Raw genomic sequence first — 15,597 nt, 5'->3', positions numbered from 1 at the left:
GCTCCTACAACCTTGTTGATCCTGCAACCCTACCACTTGCCTTCTCCGCAAAGACCGTGCATGACTGGAAGTCAACAATGAATTACAGCACCCAGTAATTCAGCGAATCATGAGCGAACACCTGGAGTTCGAAGTGGACCATGCATTGGACATGTTCATCCCTTACACCAGTGACACCGACTTCGACACAGACTAGTGTCTGTCATTATCGGTTTTCCCGTTTTGTCTTTTACTATTCCAGTCTGTCCTGTAATTACTTTTGTCAACAGAGTTGGTTTGTAAAGTCTAAAAGTAACCATAGTTTGTCTTAAAGTCTTAAAGTAACTGTGGTTTGTCCTAAAGTCTTAAAGTAACTGTGGTTTGTCCTAAAGTCTTAAAGTAACCTTGGTTTAGTTTGTTTGTATGTAATACGTTTGTCTATTTAATCAGCAAGTATTCTTCAAGCAATGGAAAATGACCACTCATAGACTCACTGATGCTTGTGACACATCTCATCTTAAGATCAAATGCAAAGACAAAGACTGTTCTTATCCATCCAAGAAGAAGTCCCACTTCACCAAGCTCAGTTCTCGTCCAGAAAGGATCCCCAGGAAAAATGAAAATCACAGATCTCATCGGTTCAAACGTAAGCATCATAGGTCTCAGCAGCAGCCCTATAAGTTCTTCAAACGAAAGAAATTTTGGCAGAAGACCTCTACCAAATGCTATGCGTGTGGAAAAATTGGCCACTTTGCTCGTAATTGTCCTGACAAAGCTAAGCAAGCCAAATTGATGCATATGCTTGCCCCCTTTTCCATCACTGATGATCCAGATGCAGATATTGAATCCCTCTACTCTATAGATGATGACTTCTCCCCGGACTTACTGTTTGTCCTTGAAAATTGGGAAGAAGGAGAAGACTTGGATACCTCTTCCTCACCCGACTCCGAGTCCGATGGATTTGACCCCATCTACCCGATAGCCTCTCCTTTGTCCTCTCCTAACCCTCCTAACTCACCAGCTTTTGCCATCACCAAGACCCCACTTCCTCAAGCTAGCCTCTCCATATCTCCTACCACATGGGACCGTCCTATCAAAGTTATTGGCTACTTTGATACAGGTTGTTCCACAACCATATTAGCTCCCCATATCCTTCCTCCTGATTGTTGGAAACCTCACAAGCAGTTCTTCACTGCAGCCGATGGTCAAACCTTTTCGATCAACCTCATCTCCAAACACCCTATCCGTTTCTAAATATTTTCCTCTTTTACCTTATGTCATACAGTCCTAGGATCCTCTCTTCCCGGTCGTGATGCCCTTATTGGTTTTGACATCCTTTGTCAGTTACCCCACCTCCGATGGAGTATACATGGTCTCAGCCACAAGAAGCATTTCATCCCTTGGACAACTGTTCCTAATTTGCTACTAATCACTCCTATTGCAGATGTTAAAGCATAATTGTTCCTCCGCTGTAGTGCTGAGAATCATGCAGACTTCCTTACCAAGTGTGATCATCCCCTCTGGCAGAACCAGAAGTTCTTCATCAGTCTCCCTTTCAAAAAGAATGAGGATGCAAATCCTACCAAAGCCAGTTACTCTGGTATGAAGCTTGAACATCTCACCAGTCCACGACAAGAAGTTGCCCTCCTAGAAGCACAAGGCCTTATAGAGAAGACATCTTCCCCTTGGGCTTGTGAAGCCTTCTATGTGAACAAAAGAGCTGAACATAAGCATGGCAAACTCAGGCTTGTGATCAACTATCAGCCCCTCAATGCATTTCTGGCTGACGACAAATTCCCATTACCTACAAGGCTTGCCCTTCTACTTCAACTTTCCAAGGCGAAGATATTCAAGAAGTTTGATCTCAAAGCAGGATTTTGGCGCTGAATTCATCCAGATGACAGTCCAAAACCGGATTCCGTATTCCCGACGGACACTTCCAAAGGGACGCTTCTCCCCTTTGGTCTCAAGGTGGCTCCTTCCCTGTTCCAACAAGCTATGCTACAGGTCTATGCTTCCATTCAAGAACATGCTTTGATCTATATAGACGACATACTCCTCTTCTCTGCTACAGAAGAAGATCATGCTCTTCTACTTCAGCAGTTCTTAGACATCACCATAGCCTATGGTATAATGCTCTCACCCACAAAAATGGAAGTTGCAGTCGACACTATTGACTTTCTCGGCGTTACTATATCTAAAGGACAATTTCAGCTATAGCCACATATTGGCCGCTCCCTCCTCGACTTCTCAGATGGCCCCTTCACTCGGCAAGAGTTACAGCAGTTCCTCGGCATCATCAATTATATGACCGAGTTCTTACCACACCAGGTCCGATTCACGCATCATCTTCACCGACTCCTCAGAAAGGATGCACCACCCTAGTCCTTTGTTCATACCCAGGCAGTCAAAGGTCTGAAAGCCCTGGCCCAATCATTACCAACTCTATAGATCCCATCTACAGGACTTCGTATTCTCCAGTCCGATGCCAGTGATACCCAATGGGGTGCAGTTCTACTTGAAGAATCTCCAGACAAGTTACGACGTGTATGCGGATACCGTAGTGGCATGTTCAAACCAGCCGAACAACACTACCACTCCACATTCAAAGAGATCCTTGCAGTCCGTCGTGGAATCGAGAAATTCCAATTCTTCCTTATTGGCCATACATTCTAGATCGAGATGGATATGACCGCTTTCCCAAAGATGTTACAGTTCAAGCAGAAGCAGCTCCTTGAATCTCAGCTACTACGATGGGCACAGTGGTTCTCACAATGGTCTTTCAAGGTTCGTCACATCAAAGGCAAAGATAATGTCCTTGCAGATTTCCTCTTTAGGACCAGGAAGAATCTACCATTATCTTCTTCTATCCCTGCCCTTTGCATGCCCCTCACCCCTGGAGCTTCCTCATCTTCTTCAGCTCCACCACAACCTGATCCACCTGACCCACTCCTTGACCTCTTACCGGCTCTTCCAGCATCCCTCTTCAGTAATATTTCCCTTTGTACTCTCAGGACCAATAGCATCTCTACCTACCAGTCCGTTCTTATCTCTATGGTCCATAATAATGGCCTTCAGTATGATTGGGTAGTCTGTCACCCAGATTTCCCTTTCCTTACTCCTTTCACCATCAACCCGGCCCTCTTCGATAAAGAATGTGTCGTGTTCTTCTGGCACCTTCTTGTTGTTCACACAGTTGCTCTCACCTTCAACCGTCATACTCTCTATCACTATCTAAGTACAGTCTCCACCATCTTCTCTAATCCTATTGGCACTATTTACTTTCGTCTCCAAAGACCTCTGTGTCTAGCCCGTTTTCTCCGCCTTTTTGCTCCCATACCTCAATGGCTACTGTCCCTCTTTGTACTTGATGACGACCCCTTCGTCACCTATATTTTTCATCGACCACCTGATTTCATCCATCACCACTTGGTCACACCTCCCATCCTGGATCACAATCTTATTGCCTATGATCCGATCTTCTCTCTCCATGGCACCAGTACTGAAGATCTCTTTGTTCACCGTGATGATTCCGAGGCTCACAAAGAACGATGGTACACCTTCATGACCACCATCTGCTCCTACAACCATGTTGATCCTGCAACCCTACCAGCTTGCCTTCTCCGCAGCACCCGTACAGCCTGGGAAGTCAACAATGAATTACATCACCCAGTAATTCAGCGAATCATGAGCGAACAACTGGAGTTCGAAGTGGACCATGCATTGGATATGTTCATCCCTTACACCAGTGACACCGACTTCGACACAGACTAGTGTCTGTCATTATTGGTTTTCCCGTTTTGTCTTTTACTATTCTAGTCTGTCCTGTAATTACTTTTGTCAACAGAGTTGGTTTGTAAAGTCTAAAAGTAACCATAGTTTGTCTTAAAGTCTTAAAGTAACTGTGGTTTATCCTAAAGTCTTAAAGTAACTGTGGTTTGTCCTAAAGTCTTAAAGTAACCTTGGTTAGTAACCTTGGTTTAGTTTGTTTGTATGTAATACGTTTGTCTATTTAAGCAGCTCGTCTGCTCAGTTGTAAACAAGTTCCACAATGAATATGAAAACTCTGAATATGGTTTTGTGATTAATGATTATGTAAAGGAAATGGCTAGATTATATTGTCTATTACTTTGTGATTCGCACATAGATTATATTGTCTATTATTTTGATTAATTTATGTTTGTATATTGTTGTTTTTTTTGGGTGTTGTATTGTTTAAATTTAAACGTTTAAAACTCATATTCTCTGTTTTTCGTTCTTTTGCCGTTCTTGACGTATTTGACCGTATTTTTAATCATCACATTCAAGTTTTGACCCATTTAAAATACGTTTATACCGAACACCGTTTTTTTGTCGTTCCCGTTTTAATTAACAATGATCAGGACTCCAGGTAGGGCTGTAAACGGATCGGATTCAGCTCGGATAGTGCTATATCCGTATCCGCATCCGATTAGCTATTGGACGGATTCGGATAGTGCTAAATGGATACGAATCGGATATTTTATCCATTTACATGTAAATATAGCTTTTTGGATAGCTATAGCCTATCCGTATCCGCATCCGCATCCGCATCCGTTTAGTTTTCGAACGGATTCAGTGTAAAACGGATACGGACACGGATACAGAAACGGATTTCGACTATTCCGACTATTCATTTACGCCCCTAACTCCAGGTCGCACATAAGACCATTCGTGAATGCTCTCCACAGTCCAGGGTGTGCAGAGTCCTTCGACATTCGAAGGAGACCTGAGAAGAGGTACAAGCTACACCGGAAGAGCAGCACCATCGCGTTGCTAATGCTCTTGATATCTTTCCATGGTCGGTCCATCGAGCTTACGGTAATGGCTATGGCTCTTCAACTCTGTCCTCATCAATCCTTCTCTTCCCAGACCATCCTGCATACAACCCAGAGAAGCCCACCTCTCCAGACCTCCAAACATACTCAAAAACCCCTTAAGTTACGATCTCTCAAAGAGATATGCAAGGATGGAAACCTTAGGGAAGCCTTTCTCTCTTTCAATAACCTCTTCACTTTCCAAAACCCACCTCAAGTCCTTGCGGATGAAGCCTATTCATCCACTTTAGATCTTTGTGCCCGCAAAGAAGCATTGGCACAGGGTCAACAAATCCATTCGCATATCCTGACATCGGGTTTCACCTCCGACATTGTGTTCTTAAGCACCAAGCTTGTGTTTATGTATGGCAAATGTGGCTCTTTGATCGATGCTCGGAGATTGTTTGATCAAATGACTCAAAGGACAATTTTCACCTGGAATGCGATGATTGGTTCTTATGTTTCGAATGGGGAACCCAATGAGGCACTGAAATTGTTCCAAGATATGCAGGTACAGGGAGTTGCTGTCGATGCCTGCACTTTTCCTACTGTACTGAAAGCGTCTGCAGCACTGAAAGATCCTAACTTTGGGACTGGAATTCATGGTCTTGCGGTCAAATCTGGATTTGGATCATTTGTTTTTGTTGTCAATTCCCTCGTAGCTATGTATGCAAAGTGTGGTGATGTCAGACAATCAAGACAGTTATTTGACAGAATGGTGGACAGAGGGGATGTTGTGACCTGGAATTCAATCATTTCTGCTTATTCGTTGCAAGGACAGCCTCTAGAGGCGCTGAAGCTTTTCCGAGAAATGCAGATGGCTGGTGTTTCAATGAACTCATACACAGTTGTTGGTGCTCTTCAAGCTTGTGGGGAGCCTTCCTTTGCAAAACTGGGCATGGAGATCCACAATGCTCTACTGAAATCAGGTCAGAATCTCCATGTTTATGAGGCCAATGCATTGCTTGTTATGTATGCGAGATGTGGTAAAATGGATGAAGCTGTACGTGTGTTCCAACAGATGGATGATAGGGATGACATATCATGGAATTCCATGCTTTCAGGTTTCGTTCAAAATGGGCTTTATGATAAAGCAATTGAATTTTTCCATGAAATGCAGGATGCAGATCAGAAACCGTGCCAGGTTTCAATGATAAACATTGTTTCAGCATCAGGTCGGTTGGGAACTTTATTGAATGGGATGGAGTGTCATGCATATGCCATAAAACATGGATTAGATTCTGATCTACAAGTTGGTAACACACTTGTAGACATGTATGCCAAATGCTGTTGTGTAATTTATATGGGACGTGCCTTTGACAAAATGCCTGACAAAGATTATATTTCATGGACTACTGCGATTGCTGGCTATGCTCAGAACTGTTGTTATTTGGAGGCATTACGATTGTTTCGAGAAGCACAAGTGGAGAGAATGCAAGTAGATGCATTGATGATTGGAAGCATCCTCCTTCCATGCGGTGGCTTGAGGTGCATTTCGTATGTAAAACAAATTCATAATTATGTTATGAGACAAGGTCTGTTCGATCTCGTGCTGGAGAACACAATTATTGATGTATATGGCGAGTGTGGAGAGATTGAATATGCATCTCGAATTTTTAAAAGAATAGAGAATAAAGATGTTGTCTCTTGGACGAGCATGATATCCTGTTACATTCACAATGGTCTCTCCAATGAGGCCCTTGATCTTTTCTATGACATGGTAGATGCTGGGATTGCACCTGATTCAATATCATTTGTTAGTATACTCTCAGCTGCTGCAAGTTTATCTGCACTGAGTAAAGGAAAAGAGATTCATGGGTTCATGTTAAGGAATGGATTTACGTTGGAAGGATCTATTGCAAGTTCTCTTGTGGATATGTACGCAAAGTGTGGGACCATAGACTACTCATACAATATATTTAACAGGATTACACATAAAGACCTGGTTCTATGGACTAGTATGATCAATGCAAGTGGAATGCATGGCCATGGAAGAGAAGCCATAGGATTGTTTACGAAGTTGAAGGAAACAGATCTTATACCGGATCATATTACCTTCCTTGCACTTCTTTATGCCTGTAGTCATTCAGGATTAATTGATGAAGGGAAGAGGTATCTTGAAATTATGAGAAGGGAATATCAGCTGGAGCCATGGCCAGAGCACTATGCATGTGTAGTCGATCTTCTTGGGCGTGCCAATTGCTTGGATGAGGCATACAGGTTTGTGAAGAGTATGCCCATTGAGCCAACAGCTGCAGTGTGGTGTTCTCTTCTTGGAGCTTGCCGGGTTCACTCTGATAATGAACTGGGAGAAATTGCAGCACAAAAGCTTCTAGAGTTGGAGCCTGAAAATCCAGGGAACTATGTTCTTGTTTCAAATGTCTTTGCGGCCACGCAAAAATGGAAGGATGTCGATGGAGTGAGAACAAGAATGAAGGTAATGGGATTGAGGAAGAATCCTGCATGTAGTTGGATAGAGGTTGGAAATAAGGTGCATGCTTTCACTGCAAGGGACAGATCTCACCCACAGATTGAGGAAATTTACATGAATTTGGCCGAGATCACCAAGAGATTGGAAAGAGAAGGAGGCTATTTGCCTGAAACAAAATATGTTTTGCATGATGTGGGGGAAGAAGAAAAGGTTAATATGCTTTATGGGCATAGTGAGAGGCTTGCAATTGCTTTTGGTCTGATTAGCACCCGTGAGGGTACACCCATTCGAATCACAAAGAACCTTCGGGTCTGTGGTGATTGTCATGTCTTCACAAAGCTCATATCAAGGTTCTTTAAGCGAGAAATTGTTGTGAGGGATGCCAACAGATTCCATCATTTTCAAGGTGGAGTATGTTCTTGTGGAGATTTCTGGTGACTAGTGAACCCACTTCTCAAATGCTTCAGACTATTGATTGATCTCCAAAATTGGATATTGGTAATGCTCCACTTAAAACATGGTGTTTGCTCACTTGAATGCAAGGGTACAACAGTGCAGGTCCGATTCAATGATTGGTTGGAGTTTACCTGTTGATAGCAGCTTTAGTAAGAGATAGAGTCGAGGAGCTGAGCCACAACCACTAACATGGAGTGGTGATAAATAGCTTGCAAGAAGGTCTTCTTGATGAAGAGTCCAGACCCTTGAACAGAGCAAAGAGGTCTTTTATTTACATGAATTGTGACGTAATCTTGGAGGCCGCATTCGCCATAGCTACACCTTGGAAGATGGGCTCATCAGTTTGAGCACTATTAACATACTTATTATTGCAGACCAGCATTAGCAGAAATTAAAACTGTCTGCTGTATTGTACAAACTTCAGACCTAGGCATTGTCTGACTGAATGTATGAAAATAAACAATAATGAGTTCTGAAAGAAAAATGGCAATAAGAAAAAGTTCATCAAATCCTCTGATGTTTAATATCGATGAAGGTTTTCTATGTTTGGATGTCAACAAAAAAAAAGGGTTGGGATTCTCTGGCCTGTTCCCCCATATAGAAATATTTTGGGGGGTTTATTTTCGATAGTAGGATCATGAACACATATATCCTACTGGTTGGTTTAGAATAAAAAAAATACGGTAGTATAACATATTATTGTAATTAGTATAACACCATACGTATGTTGTAAGGCGTATCTTGATCAAATCGAAAACTAAGAGACCCCTCATTTCCTTTCATTTTGTCCCCCACCCAAATCTTGAACCCTTACTTGCATCTATTGTTCCCATTTCCTCCCCCCACCGAAGTCCCTGAATTCCTGACCTGCATCTATTGTTCTTTGAAACCCTCATTTCTTCCCCACCTGTTCGTCATTGTTGTATTCGAAAGTTGGAAACCCCCATTTGGTATAGGTTCCCTGATCTGCAACTAGAAGAACTAGGGCATACCATAGCCCCCTTCATTCCTGGACATGTTCGCTCATGGAGGCGTTCGTCGACCCAAATAGAGAGTTCCAAACCCCCATTTGGCCAGAAGTTTTATCCCTGGAGGCTGCGCTAGCTGTTCAGCCTCACCTTCACAAACACAGGTATGATTCGTTCTCCATCTCTCTCCCTTCCCTTCCTTCTCCAAGCGAAGAATCAGACAGTTCTGGTTGAGATCCATTTTTCTTTGAATATCTGTAGAATGGAATTAAAAGTGAGGTAATTTTTTCTGGTTTCTTGGTGAAGGATGGACTTGAAACTCATGCTACTGCAGTTCGAGACACTTCTAAATCTATTGCAGAACAAGTTTATTTATTTTTATGATAAAGATGTATAATGATGAATTTGGAGGCCTGTATTGGTTAAACTAGATTTACCTAACATTCTGTAAATTTTACATTAATAATACAAAAATGGGTATACCTTGAATATCTAATCAACGCTCAAGGGTTTTGTCAAATTTCTACCAAGATTACTACAATCCATGGTCCTCGTACCATATTTACGTTGATTGATTTCTCATTTCAGTGACTGTATTTTCATTATACTGGATCCTTTTAGCCTGATTAATAGATGCAACAGTTTAGTGGTCAACTTGATTCAATCATTACTCCAGCATTGGTTGTTGTACTTGCCTGAATAATTGTGTTGAACTCTCTAACCTTGTCACCCATTGATGCTACTTCTAAGTTTCAAACAATTCATTCGTTTGCTACTCTATTCTTTCTTGTTGTGCCATTTAATGATCTGAACATCCCCTTCTTAACCACCTCTGTATAATGTATAATGTATATGTCATTTCTTGGTTGCCCTACATTCTAATCCATAAATCATGGTGATCTAGCAACGTTATGATAATGTTTCCCCTTCAATTGTAGTCCTTTCAGTGATCGAAAAGCACTTAGGAAGTGCCTTTCCGTTTACATGTTACAGCCAAATGCTATGTGCAACATACTTTTCAATTCACCCTCCTTAGGGATGACGGAACCAAGCAATAACATGATTGAATCAAGCTAGTAACGCTGGGATGCTCATTTCTGTTCAGTTTTATATTCATGTATGTTAATGAATTTAAATGAATTGATATTTATATATGGAGCTGTATGTTTTATCTCATTGTATTTGATTATTTGATGACAATAAATTAAGTAACTATTAGTAACCATAAATATGGATGTACTACATACATGCATAATTGTAACAGACACACTCTGCTATTAAGTGGTTCCTTATGCTTTGTTTTTCTTTTTTCTTTTTAAATAATCTCCTTCCGTTTTGGAAACTTTGCTAATGATTTTTATTTTTCATTCTTCTTTTCATTTGTAACTTGGCTAAAATTGTTTATTTAGCGTTGTTAGAATTTCTTGGCATATAGTTTAGTTTGACATGAATTGCAATCTGTGTACAAGTTTCAACTTCTAGAACGATATGTTTGTTCACAGACATTAGATGCAAAACTGCTCTACCAAAATAAGAAATTCCTAGTCCTTTTGCATCCTAGTTGGCTGATCATGTCATAATTTGTTACTTCTTAAGGTCTGTAGATGCTGTATTAGAGTTAGTTCTAATTAATTCAAACAAGGCAATTAGAATATTGGATGATTGATCAACTGTTTTGGCCACTCGTATTGTAGTCCTTGTGTAACAAAAAGATGTGGAAATAAACTCAGTAGAAATGTTAGTGATCCCTATTGACCACAGCCAGCATAATGCCTACAAGATTTAGATGCAGGATATATTTTGGATCCACGTCTCCTTGATGGATGCCCATTCTAGTTTAAGAGGGATACAAATATGCCCGACAATAATACTTTGTAGTGAATTGACAACTAGCTTGGTTGACTTGAAGTTGGAACTTGTGATGCAGTAGGACCTTGTTTGTTTATAGCCTTTATCTCTACTACTCTCTTCTATATTTGTCAATACTTGAAATTTCCCCACATTACCTTGTTCCCACCTTAACTTGGTTGTTGAGGACCTTGTTTGTTTATAGCCTTTATCGCTACTACTTTCTTCTATATTTGTCAATACTAGAAATATCCCCCACATTACCTTGTGCCCACCCTAACTTGGTTGTATGCTTCTGAGATCGAATTTGTCTAGCCAAAACTTGTATGTGGTCCAATCCATTTGCTGTTTGCCATTTCCATTCTGTAAATAGGCAATGTTGTTGGCAACAATACACCTATGTTTCTGATTCTCTCCTGATTTAACTGATGGAATTATAAATTATCTTCAAGAAGCTGACAATAATTTTCTGTTTTGGATGGTTCAGTTCATTCCTAAAGCAACACTGTGATGAAGAACTATATTCCAAACATTTAGCAATATCAACGAACTGAGCAAAGACATGTGAGAACTGAAGGGAAGATGCAGAGCAGTGGAGAATGAGCTCAAAGTGATGCATGGTCGTTACTCTGAACAGAGCCTACGGTTTGCAGAGGTTGAAGGAGAAAGACAAGACTCTTGATGACACTCAAGTATGTTGAGAGTATCCAAGAAGTCATCTCTCTTAAATTTCTCCTCATCGGCCAGTGTTGAAGACTTATCATAGCAACAAAATATGAATGAATGGACATCCTCTCAAGTCCCATAAATCACTATTGTTCTGGCCAAATAGATCCATTCTTTGGCTTGTTTCCCAGGAAGAGTGGAATTCTTAGCATCTGTAAATTAAAGTATCATAACTCTTGACCTTTGAAGTCAAGGCGGAGATGTCATCTTTATTTTTTATAAATAATGAATGTTCTCCCATTCTCATGGTAACATAAAATCAGTGTAGGATCCCTGTGATACATTTCATTCTATTTAGGACCGAGTTTTCCTTCAGCCACCGTGAATGGATAAAGCGGCTTCAGATGCGCACAGGAGGTATCCATTCGAAGGTATTTGGAAAAAATACTAAACTTAGGAACTTAGGAGGGGTGTAAACCCGAGAATGGTGGGAATCCATTCATTGGGTGGTGGAGGAAACTTTTAATCCTTTTTATTTTTCAGAAAGTCAAAAAATGGCTAAAGCAGATTTGGTGCAAACATGACCGATCATGTAGAGATAGCCTCACCAACTTGGATTTTATGACCCTTTTTTGTTTTTGGTTAGGACTTGGATTTTATGACCGCGTTTTACTAATCCAAAACCATCCAATCAGCACGGAATTTTATGCGCAAAATGAGGGTTTGTTTGGGGTTTAGAATCATCTGACGAGAGAGAGACTCCATAGAAACTCATTTATTTGTTTCTCCAAGCCATCCTCCACAAACCATCCTCTCTCTCTCTCTCTCTCTCTCGCTGTCATTCCGTTTAATCTTCATTTTGAATCGAGATATAGAGATATCTATTGGTGACTTGTGAGAGACCCAATCAGCTTGCATCTCTATTAAGCGAAATAGAATTTTGGAACGAGAAAATGCTCGCAGTGTTCGACAAATCGATCGGAAAGAGCCCCGAAGGCCTGCAGAGTTCTGTTACGGATTCGGTTTCCGCTTTGAAAGATGGATTATTGGCCCAGCACTTCTCATCTATCCATCCGGATTCCGTCTCCATTAATCTCGGTCCTTCTGGTTTCATGGCCTTTACCTCTGATAAACAGAACCCTTTACTTCTAAGGTATATAAATAGGCATTAGATCCAGATTTTCGTCTTCTGTTTGTTCTATTAATCTATCGGGGCGCTGTTCTCTGTGACGCAGCGGAGGCTGCGCCCAAGCACATGGGGGTTGGCGTAGTGACCACCCTACCCCTTGAGTGGCAAGCCCATGTGTCTGGGCGCAGCGGCACAGAGAACATTCTCCCTAATCTTAAACATGTCCATAACTATGATCCATATGTTACTTTGTCCTATTTCTTTTGGGAGTGAAAACAATGAATGTGGCCTAAACATTAATCTTTTAGGACTGCTTCGGAGTTTGGACAAGTGGGAGAACCCGTGTTCGTTATGATCTTGTCAGTAGGAGACAATCCCAAATGAAAATTTCTTTTTCGGGTTTTGTTGTTAGTTTGTTTGATCATTATCTATCTTGTGTGATCCGGGGTTAGGGGGTTGGAAAGAGAGACTCGTTTGAATCAATTGTGAAGATGGATCGAGAAGTTCTTGATTGACAGCCGAACGATCACGTCGCCAATGGAGATAACACAAACAAGTCTTCCTTATGGCGGTGCACTCGATAGATGATCGTAAAAAAACGATATTTCACTCTTCAAATCCCAAAGCAGTGATGGAAGCTCTTGAGATGCACACACACACAATCGGAGAGGAAGAAGACTTGAGAGAGTTTTCTAGAGAGAGAGATTTCACGCAATTGGGGGAGTGGATGTAGATCTCGCTTATATCCCCAGCCTGCTCCCCCCTCCCTCTTTTGTGTTTGAGTACGAGTAGGAGACCTTTAGTGGCCCCTTCTCCAAGTAACTCTAAACGGACTCTATTGGGTTCATGATTGCCTCAGGTGGACGCATGGACTGGGTGAAACCTGATCCGCTAACAGTTTCTATCTGATGGAATTTCGTATTCATTCAAATGATTTGCGAGTCGGTGACTCTGCTCTTCAAAATAAGAAATCCCAATTCTACAATTTCATTCATATTATTATCTGTTTGATTAATGGATTCTATCATTGTAACAGCCAAATCTGTGTAAAGAAGCTATAGGTTTTATTTTTATTTTTAAATTTGTATCTTAATGCTATTCAATCACTTATAGGTAAGAAGCTAGAGTCTCTATGTGCCCAATTGTCATTAAACCCTGAAAATGATGTTGAGCTGTGTGTTGTGTGCTGTGTTTGGAAGCTTTACACACAATATGCAGAATGGGAGAGGTCTGTGCTCCCTTTCTACATCAAAAGTTTGTCCAATCCATCAAGATCCTAGTAGATGTAATGTGGGTAAAATCAGATTCATTACTTAAATGGGGGGAATAAACAGTTTTACTCCTATTCCTGACTCCTTGGTTAGTCCCCTATCAGGGTGGGGTAAAACTGAGTCTGGAAAGCATGCAAGCCAAATCCAGAGTTTCTATTTTCCTGTCTGTAATTTGTCTGACCAATCTAAATCCAAGATTTGAAGGATATCACATTTTATTATCATTTTACTATAAACTTCTGCTCCAATTTAATTGCCTCTCTTTCAATATTTTCCCTAGTTTCATTTCTTTATTTATTTCTCTATCAATTGCTGTAAACTAGGATTGAGTTTGTTCCCTCTTTTCTCTGCAAGGTTATTTGCTGTTGCAGATGACATATTCTGCCTATTCCAAGGGCACATTGAGAACATTACTCTTCTGAAGAAACAATATGGGTTGAATAAGACTGGAAATGAAGTCACTGTTATAATAGAAGCATACAGAACTCTAAGAGACAGAGGGCCTTATCCTGCAGACAAGGTCTTGAGAGATATTGATGGGAAGTTTGCTTTTATCTTGTATGATAGCTCTTTGAAAGCCTCTTTCATCGCTGCTGTAAGTAATCTAAAAAAAAACAGTGATCACTTCTGAGCTCTATATTTACTGTATTGTGTCTACTACAATAAATTGGTGACTTGCTGACTTTTGGTAGTTGGATTGGTGGCAAAATGAATATCTGGACACAGGATGCTCATGGGAGTGTGCCCTTCTTCTGGGGAGTTGATTCTGAAGGCCATCTTGTTTTTTCAGATGATAAGGAGAAAGTGATGAAATCTTGTGGAAAATCTTTTGCACCATTCCCTAAAGGTATATGATCTTACAAAGTGATACGTATGTAAAACCTACATTGAGTGATTTTATTAGAACAAGATTGGTGTATTTTTCTGATGTTCTGTTTGACCTCAGGGTGTTTCTTCACAACCTCTGGAGGCTTGAAGAGTTACGAGCACCCAACAAATGAGCTGAAGGCAATGCCTAGGGTTGACAGTTCAGGTCAGGTTTGTGGTGCAATGTTCAAGGTTGATAAAGAGACCAGGAGAGCATCTACCATGCCAAGAGCTGGGAGTGCTGCTAACTGGTCTGCCCTCTACTGACCTCTCCAATTCCATCTCGGCAAGGCTGTTGTTACCATTTGACCTCCCCTTCGTGTCTATCCTACCATTACTCATCTTCCATCATATGATCATTTTCCTATTTCTTGATGCTGGATTTTTATGTTGTTAGAATTTGTTTTGAAGTATAAGCCGAGGCATTACTGTAATTAGATTGCCTCCTGCAGCTTCCGCTGCACCTGTAATAGATATTCTTGTATCATGGTTGTAGGAGTGAAACCTCCTAATCTAGCCTTTGTTGCATTACAAAGATTTCTTAGCACACAAGAAGTCAGCCTCTGTTTCAGTAATTTGTGTTAGGATAAAATATCGGAAGTACCCATGGGCTGGCAGACACGCAACACTACGTGCAATCAGTTTTGTAGTGCAGAACTACATTTTTTCTGTAAATTGTGTTCCAATGATTTGGATCATTCAAGTAAATTCATATGTTTGTTATTTTACACTCTTTTCTACTTCTGTCTCTTCTGGAATGATAAGTCAAGCACAGATGAATATTGATTTAGGTTTTTGATGGCACTGTAGCAGATCCTCCATCACTAAACATTCTTTAGGTGATGTTGGTTGGCGTTGCATTTGGACCAGCAGTAGTAATGATCAAGTGGTTAATGAATCAGGGTGGCATCTAATCATGAGTGGTGCAGGTGTTTGTGAGAATTAAGATTGATTTAAAAGGATATGGCTTCAGCCTCAGGCAGATTAGGGGCATCAAACACTTAGCAGATTTGTTGTTCTCCTATGCCCTTCCTAAACAGCAATCTAACCATGGTGGCATGGGCAAGCACATGCCCTCCTGCTGGTTTCTTTGGGTCTGATTTGAACACTCCACCCGGGTCTGTAATAAGCCAATAACTGCAACCAT

General features: G+C 40.9%; 2 protein-coding genes and 1 long non-coding RNA gene across 4 annotated transcripts; 2 read left to right on the top strand and 1 right to left on the bottom strand.

Moving 5' to 3' along the window:
* The first annotated feature begins 4,709 nt into the window (after nt 1–4,709).
* LOC122646355 (pentatricopeptide repeat-containing protein At3g63370, chloroplastic) lies at nt 4,710–7,716 on the top strand. The gene has a single exon (XM_043839904.1). It carries the CDS (start codon nt 4,777–4,779, stop codon nt 7,681–7,683), a length of 2,907 nt encoding a protein of 968 aa, XP_043695839.1. The 5' UTR covers nt 4,710–4,776; the 3' UTR covers nt 7,684–7,716.
* Nucleotides 7,717–11,975: 4,259 nt separating this feature from the next.
* LOC122646364 (stem-specific protein TSJT1-like) lies at nt 11,976–14,975 on the top strand. Of its 2 annotated transcripts, XM_043839913.1 has the most exons (6): nt 11,976–12,079; nt 12,113–12,336; nt 13,938–14,178; nt 14,310–14,430; nt 14,530–14,745; nt 14,777–14,975. In XM_043839913.1, exons 2-5 carry the CDS (start codon nt 12,137–12,139, stop codon nt 14,715–14,717), a joined length of 750 nt encoding a protein of 249 aa, XP_043695848.1. In that variant the 5' UTR covers nt 11,976–12,079; nt 12,113–12,136; the 3' UTR covers nt 14,718–14,745; nt 14,777–14,975. The 2 variants fall into 2 exon arrangements, with proteins under 2 accessions (XP_043695848.1, XP_043695855.1); XM_043839920.1 differs by lacking the exon at nt 14,777–14,975 and having other exon boundaries at nt 14,530–14,770.
* LOC122646378 lies at nt 14,839–15,169 on the bottom strand. Its single transcript, XR_006330608.1, has 2 exons — nt 15,083–15,169; nt 14,839–15,013 (listed from the first exon to the last, which is right to left on the bottom strand). It is a non-coding gene; the product is annotated as an uncharacterized LOC122646378 (long non-coding RNA).
* Between the last annotated feature and the right edge of the window lie 428 nt (nt 15,170–15,597).

The sequence above is a fragment of the Telopea speciosissima genome, chromosome 1 (assembly GCF_018873765.1).
Source record: "Telopea speciosissima isolate NSW1024214 ecotype Mountain lineage chromosome 1, Tspe_v1, whole genome shotgun sequence".
In the NCBI taxonomy this organism is placed as follows: domain Eukaryota; kingdom Viridiplantae; phylum Streptophyta; class Magnoliopsida; order Proteales; family Proteaceae; genus Telopea; species Telopea speciosissima.
This window is presented reverse-complemented; position numbering and strand designations above follow the sequence as displayed.

What these genes read in the sequence shown, in the direction of transcription:
- LOC122646355 (XM_043839904.1), top strand. Translation starts at nt 4,777, where the DNA reads ATGCTCTTGATATCTTTCCATGGTCGGTCCATCGAGCTTACGGTAATG.
- LOC122646364 (XM_043839913.1), top strand. Translation starts at nt 12,137, where the DNA reads ATGCTCGCAGTGTTCGACAAATCGATCGGAAAGAGCCCCGAAGGCCTG. An exon ending in CAGAACCCTTTACTTCTAAG is followed by an intron (nt 12,337 to 13,937) that starts GTATATAAATAG and finishes TTTCTCTGCAAG; the next exon opens with GTTATTTGCTGTTGCAGATG. An exon ending in TTTTGCACCATTCCCTAAAG is followed by an intron (nt 14,431 to 14,529) that starts GTATATGATCTT and finishes GTTTGACCTCAG; the next exon opens with GGTGTTTCTTCACAACCTCT.